Raw genomic sequence first — 6,095 nt, 5'->3', positions numbered from 1 at the left:
TGTGATATCTGTATATATTGCATTTTGTTGATTTTAATAGAAAACAAAGCGTTATTTTCTCTTTCTTTCCCTCCTTTTTTTCCCCTCCTTTGATAAGGATTTCCCCCCCCCCTTTATAAGTTTTTGTTTCCATATGGGAGGAGGGGAGGGAGCCTCTGGGTCACCTAGAAAGAGGGGCTACCCCAGAACGACACCCCGCCTCTCCTGCTTTCAGCTCCGGATCTGAGGGACCTGATGGGAGCAGAGGTAGGAGTCGGAGTTGAAGTGGGGCATTTGGAGCAGGGACCCCAGAGTTCCCAGATTTTCTCAGCTACTCTCCCCTCACTGAAGTTGCCCCTCCTAGGTGGGACTTTTCACTTTTTTGTTGTCAGGTTGTATGGGGGGAGGGGTGCGGTGCTGCTGGGAATGAGGCCGGCTCTGGGATTGGGCCAGTCCGGTGGGCAAGACTCTGGCGCAAGGCTGGAACAACTTCCTGTGGCATCTCCTATGGTTTTTCCTTGAGTAATGGGCGTGAAGGTCCCTGTTGTGCTGTCACTGAGTCAAGTACTTTCTGGGGTGCTTCTGGCACTCCCTATGATGTCACAGGAAGTAGTTCCCTGGAGGTCACTTCCTGTGATAATAGGAGAGACAGGTACTTCCTGTGATGTCTCAATGAGCCTTCCTGGAAGGTTACTTCATGATATCATGGGGGCGTGTACTTCCTGTGGTGTCTCCAGGTTACTTCCTATGATGTCATCGGGGTGAAGCATGCACTTCCCGTATCAGGCCATGGCCAGTCACTGATCCTCCTTCTCTACCCACACCCCTCTTTGGTGGGTCTTGGCCTGGGGGTCTTCCTAGGAGGAAAATAAAGGGTGGGAGTTGGATCTAATCCAGAGGACTCTAAGGAAGAAGACCCACTATTGTCAGGGTCATCTCCATGCAAACGCACCAAGTCTGAACTCACCTGGCAGGGAGGGGGTGGGAGATGGAGCTGGTGAAAGCTGTTAAAAGACCCTCATTCCCACCCCTGCCTTTTGTGTGCATGCTTGTGTCTGCGTGGCTTTGTTTCATTAAGTCTGGTGAGCCAAATGTATGGTGGCTCTGTCAGGCCACGGTGGCCCAGGTGTATTCAGTGAGCCATGGTAGGGTCCCTTGAGCCGGAATGCTTTGTGTAGTCTAATGCATTAGATTGACTTGTGGTTTCCAGCAAGCTGGAGTACTTCGGTGGTATCTGATGGACCGGAATGTTTTGGTGCTCTCACCAGGCTCTGAGGATCTAGAATGTTCTAATGGAGTTTGCCAAGCCAGGCAGCCCTGAGAGTTGGTTTGAGAGTGGCTCCCTGGGCACTGCGGCTGTGATCAGCTCTAAGGCCTTGTTGGCAGGCTGAGATGTCGGGGCCTGACAACCCCATGGACTTAGGATAGCTGAGACCCACTTCTACCCCCATCCACCTCCACCTCCCCCATGGAGACCACCTCCACTTCCTCGAACCCAAGGCAGGGCCTCCCAGTGCCCTGGTTCCATCATCAGCATCTCTGGGGGAGGGGCACCCCATGCCCACCCTCTCCCCCAATTGTCCCCCTCCTAGGTCTTCCAGACCCTTCTCTTCTCCATGGCTTTGGGGGAATCCAGCCTCCTCGTCTGTCTCCCAGCAAAGGAGGGGAGAAAAGCCAGAAACAATTCCCACCCCTAAAGCCTGGGAGACCCCTGCCCCTTGCGAGAGAGCCACCCCCAAATCAAAATGTGAAAATCCCTAGAAAGCAATAGCCTTCAAGGTACCTTGCACTGAATTTCCCACCCCAGCCCTTCCACCTGATGGGAGGCTGTAGCTTGGGCACTAGGGTGACTTTTTCCCTGCCTTCTTCATCTCCAGGGTGGGGCGCAGGCCCCATTTCCCCATCCCTCACCTCCCATCGCTGCTGCCCTCACCCCTAATCTCCAGACTGAACCCAGATGGAGATTTGAGTGCCAAAACAATTCTTGATGTAACTTTGTACATATCTTCTGCAGTTGGGGGCTCTTGGGGTCGGAGGTGGAGGTGGCCCTATGGGCCGCTGCTCCCCTCCACCTCTCAAAAGACCTTACAGTATTTCACAACATCTCCACCCACATGTGGGTATTGCAGTATCTAGCTAGACTATCCCCACCTACAACTCCCCGAGCCGCCATAAGGAGGGGAAGGAGCCAGGGAGAGGTGAAGTAAGGTCTGGGAGTGGGGAGGTGGGATTTGAAAGCACTCATTTGCATATCATTTGCATCCTCAGCTGCCCTCCGGCTTGTCAGATGCTTTCTGTAGACCTATTTCTGGGTCCCAATCAGCGGGGTCCAGTACTCCTCTCACACAGACACGTCTCTGGAGGCTGGGCCTCCTGAAAAGTGTTCCCTTGGGGTATCTGTGTGACAGCCCCCTCCCTATTCACATTTTTCGGGGACCCCCTACCCCGCCAGCCAGGGCTATCTGAAAGGTAGTTTGCTAGCTCAGTGAGCTAGTTCACTCACTATGTTGGTGAGTGGAGAGCCACACACCTTTCCCCATTTTACCTTAGGAAACTCTATGGTCTTCCCCATCCCTTGAAAGTCCCTTCTGCAATCTGACCTCAATCTTTTGTGCTGCAGTTTGTCCAGAGGGGACGCAGATGTGGGGTCAGGGATGGGGATCATTGAAAAATCCATCACCTCCTTTTTTCCCCCCCTCTTCCCTGTTAGCCAGTCAGATCTCGGAGACTCTGAGTGGCCTCCCTGCACCCTACTCTTCAGCACCCAGTAGGTGCTTAATAAGTGTTTGCTGCATTGAATTGTCTCCTTGTTCTTTCCCATTTGCCCTCCAGCTCCCACCCACCCCCACCCCGCCCCCTACATTTTCCTCTCTCTCTGGCTCCCTTTGACTTTCACTTTCTCTCCCTGTGGCTTCCCTTGTTACCTGTCCTGTCTCTATCTTCGTCTATGTCTGTCTTTTCCCTTTCCTCAACTCTCAGTCCTCTCCCTTCTTCTATTGCCCCATTAATTTTTTCAAAAGTGCCAAACTTCCTTGGAACTGAGCCGCTCTGGGGGGAGGGAACCTCCGACAGAGGGGAGGAAATGGGACCATCTTCCTTTGAAGAGGCCCCTAAGAGGCATTGAAAACGTCTGTGGACACTTAGCTCAATTGCGTCCCCCTTGCTCACCCCTCCCGCCCCCGAGTTTTTCTTAGAATCTTTGTAAGAAAAAAAAAAAGAGAAAAAAACTCTCCTTCAGCTAACCCCTAATCTTTTGGATTCCCCCCAATTTCCACCAGCCAGGGAGAACCCCACTTGCCTCCTTCAGGCAAATCTGTAGAAATTGGGGAGGGGGAGACAAGCTCAGCCCCTCCTCTGCTGTCCTGAGGGACAGTGCCAACTGGATTCGAGAGAAGGACCTCAAAGCACTTATGAGAAGAAGGGGTTCAATGTGCCAAATTCACCTCCTTCATCCCCTGTCCCAGGGGGCTCTGAGCCAACCTGCCCCAGCCACCTTCTTCCGCCCTGTCCCAGCCATCTCTACTTGGGCAAGGAGGCTTCACTGCAATAATTATTAAGGGATCAGAAGGCAAAGATTGTGCCATCTTTATCTGCCCTAATGCCTGCCCTGGACTTGTAGGTGGGAAGTATGGGTATCCCAAATGGAGTTTGGTTAAGAGTCGACTTAATAGATGGTTGCGGACCTATACTTGGAAGAATACGGTACCACTCTTCTCTGAGTGGTATACCTTCTCCCCTTCTTAACCCGAAAATCACTCAACATCCCCTTGTTCTGTTTCTCCTGCCTATTCCTCCATCCGCCACCCTCTTTATTTTGTTTCTGATTGGTGGCCTACTGTTTGGAAAGTGAGAGGATTCCCCTGCGTTGAGTATTGCTCTGTCAAGACCAGGATTAGACGTTGTGATAGACGGAGAGGTGGAAAAAGTATTGAGTATAAGAGTGGCGATGATGAGGATGGCATTTGGGGCTTCCAGGCTGCTGATTGGGTGCACACCTATCACCACAGCCAGGCAGGCCTTCGCTGTTGGCCACGCACCTGCCCCCCTGCCGTCTGGAACCCCAAGGCCGGCTGTCGCGAAAGCCTGAACTGGATGTCACGATGGGGAGAACGGGATCGCGATGCCCACGTTGGGGCACTGCGGGCCGGGGGCGCTGGTTTTACGGCTCTCGTGGAGTCGCGACACCCAGCCCGGCTATCGCGATCCCTCTCCACTGCAGTCAGCCGCCTGGACGCCGTAGTGGAGGAGGTTTCTTTCCGTGGCTCCGCTGCAGGTGTGTGTGTGGTCTCTGTGCCCTCCGCCCGTTGCGTGGGGGATTGCTGGGTGGCAGGGAGGGAGATGGGGAAAGTCTCGTTGGTGGCGATGGGGGTGGTGAAGGCTGCTGCTTTTTAAACCCTTCTCAGCCAGTCCAGGACGCTCTTGTCTCCCAGAGATAATTGGGGGGACCGCCTAATCCCCCTCCCCTCCCCCCTTCTCCTCTCCTCCCCCACCCCCAAAACCACCAACCTCTCATCTTCTAAGTGACTCCATCACCACCGGCCACCGGGACCTGCGGCTTCATTGCTCCAGCCCGCTCCACTCGACCGTCAGACTCGCTCATCGAACTCTTTCTGATTAACCCTTTCTGTGTTCATCCCACGGAAAACTGTGTGTCCGGCGTGGGGGAGGGGGGAGGCGAGGGGCAATAGCTACCTTTCCTCCATCGCCTCCCACCGCCCATGCCTCCCCACCCGCACCCCATCCCATGCCCCACTCCCATCCCTCACCCCGAGGGTCCTCCCCGGCCTGGGGATAGAGACCCTTTATAAATATCTGTGCTGTTTGGCTTTGTCCCTTTCAAAGGCAGGGTCAGGGGTATGGCCTCCTCCGAGTGGAGAGCTCACTCTGGCCCCACTCCTTTCTGTGCCCCCCCCACTCCCCACCCCTTCATTGTAAATAGTCACTTTTGTACTGGTTTGAGCCAGGGGACGTGGGGAGTCATTTTTTTTTTTTTTAATTTGTGTTGACATCTCAGGCCACTGGAGGCATGGCCCACATCCCAGTTTGATTTGGGAGAGTCCCAAGATGTGTCCCCTCACCTGCCCCCAATGCTGAGGTTTTCAAGATATCAGTATTACTCCTAAAGGGATGGGGTGCACAGATCCCCTGGCAGGGAGGTGGGAGAGGTGTGAAAAGGTGTAGCCTGAAAGGATGACTCAGTTTTTCCCATCTGTGAAATGGGTTCGTCCTCCAAGTTCCCTCAGGAGCCTCAGTGAGATAATGGTGGAGTCAGAGGAGTTAGAATCTTTTTCCGCTTTCTCTGTTTGGGACAGATAGGGTAGGAGAAGAATGGGGGTGGGGGGTAGGACTGTCTTTGGAGAGCTGATTGCTAAATCCTTATTAGGACCTCAAGCTAGCTTCTCCCAGTCTTGTTCTCTCTCTTGGAAAATGGAGGGAACTGGAGGACCTCTAAGGCTCCTTGGGTACCCCCAGTCCTTAGATTCAAAGCCTGAAGCCCAGGGCTGGCCCCCTGCCTGCTGCCCCTCTCCCACATTCCACTTCTTGGCCCCAGACCATCTGCCATGTGGCCATGCCTCCAGTGCCTCCATTCAACCCCCTCTAACTGATTCCTTCCATCCTCTGCGACCAGAGACGCCGCCCACCTCCCCCCCACCACCTCCAGAAGCTCCTGGCTGGGGCCCACTGCCCTCTCCTCTCCCCTCCCCCCATTGCCATGCCTGGGCCATGCCCACCCCCCACCTCCCCACCCCACCCCCCAGTGTCCGTCGTGTGACCTAGTGCACCATGTATTAGCTTCCATGGCCCCCACCCCGGCCCCCACCACACCCCTTCCCCCACCCCTTCTCCCTCGGCGACTTCACCTTTTTTTGCCGCGATAAACGCCATCTCAGCATCTGTGTCTAATGTTGTCTTTTTTGCTTGACATCACACACTCCTTCTTAACCCATCCCCTTCCCTCTCCCTCCTCCCCCCACCTCCACCCTCATCCTGAATTCTTTCCCCCTTTCCCCCAGGGCTCTGGGCATCTAGGGGAGGAGGGTGGGGGGACCCCTGAGGATGGGCTGGGGAGGGGGAGGGGCGGATTGTTCTCTCTGGACTGGGTGAGCACCCAGAGC

General features: G+C 54.7%; 1 protein-coding gene across 1 annotated transcript in view; it reads left to right on the top strand.

The window, feature by feature from the left end:
- The window catches only part of NOVA2 (NOVA alternative splicing regulator 2), a gene marked incomplete at its 3' end in the record, with an annotated part of 30,638 nt that extends 24,886 nt beyond the window's left edge, over window positions 1-5,752 (top strand). The window contains 3 exon segments of the mRNA XM_081216057.1: window positions 215-246; window positions 4,045-4,252; window positions 5,739-5,752. Coding sequence (XP_081072183.1) covers window positions 215-246; window positions 4,045-4,252; window positions 5,739-5,752 — 254 coding nt within the window.
- Window positions 5,753-6,095: the final 343 nt, after the last annotated feature.

This window comes from Mesoplodon bidens, assembly GCF_964165515.1.
Source record: "Mesoplodon bidens genome assembly, chromosome: 18".
NCBI classification, from domain to species: Eukaryota; Metazoa; Chordata; class Mammalia; order Artiodactyla; family Ziphiidae; genus Mesoplodon; species Mesoplodon bidens.
The sequence above is the reverse complement of the archived record's forward strand: the minus strand, read 5'-3'. Positions and strand labels throughout refer to the sequence as shown.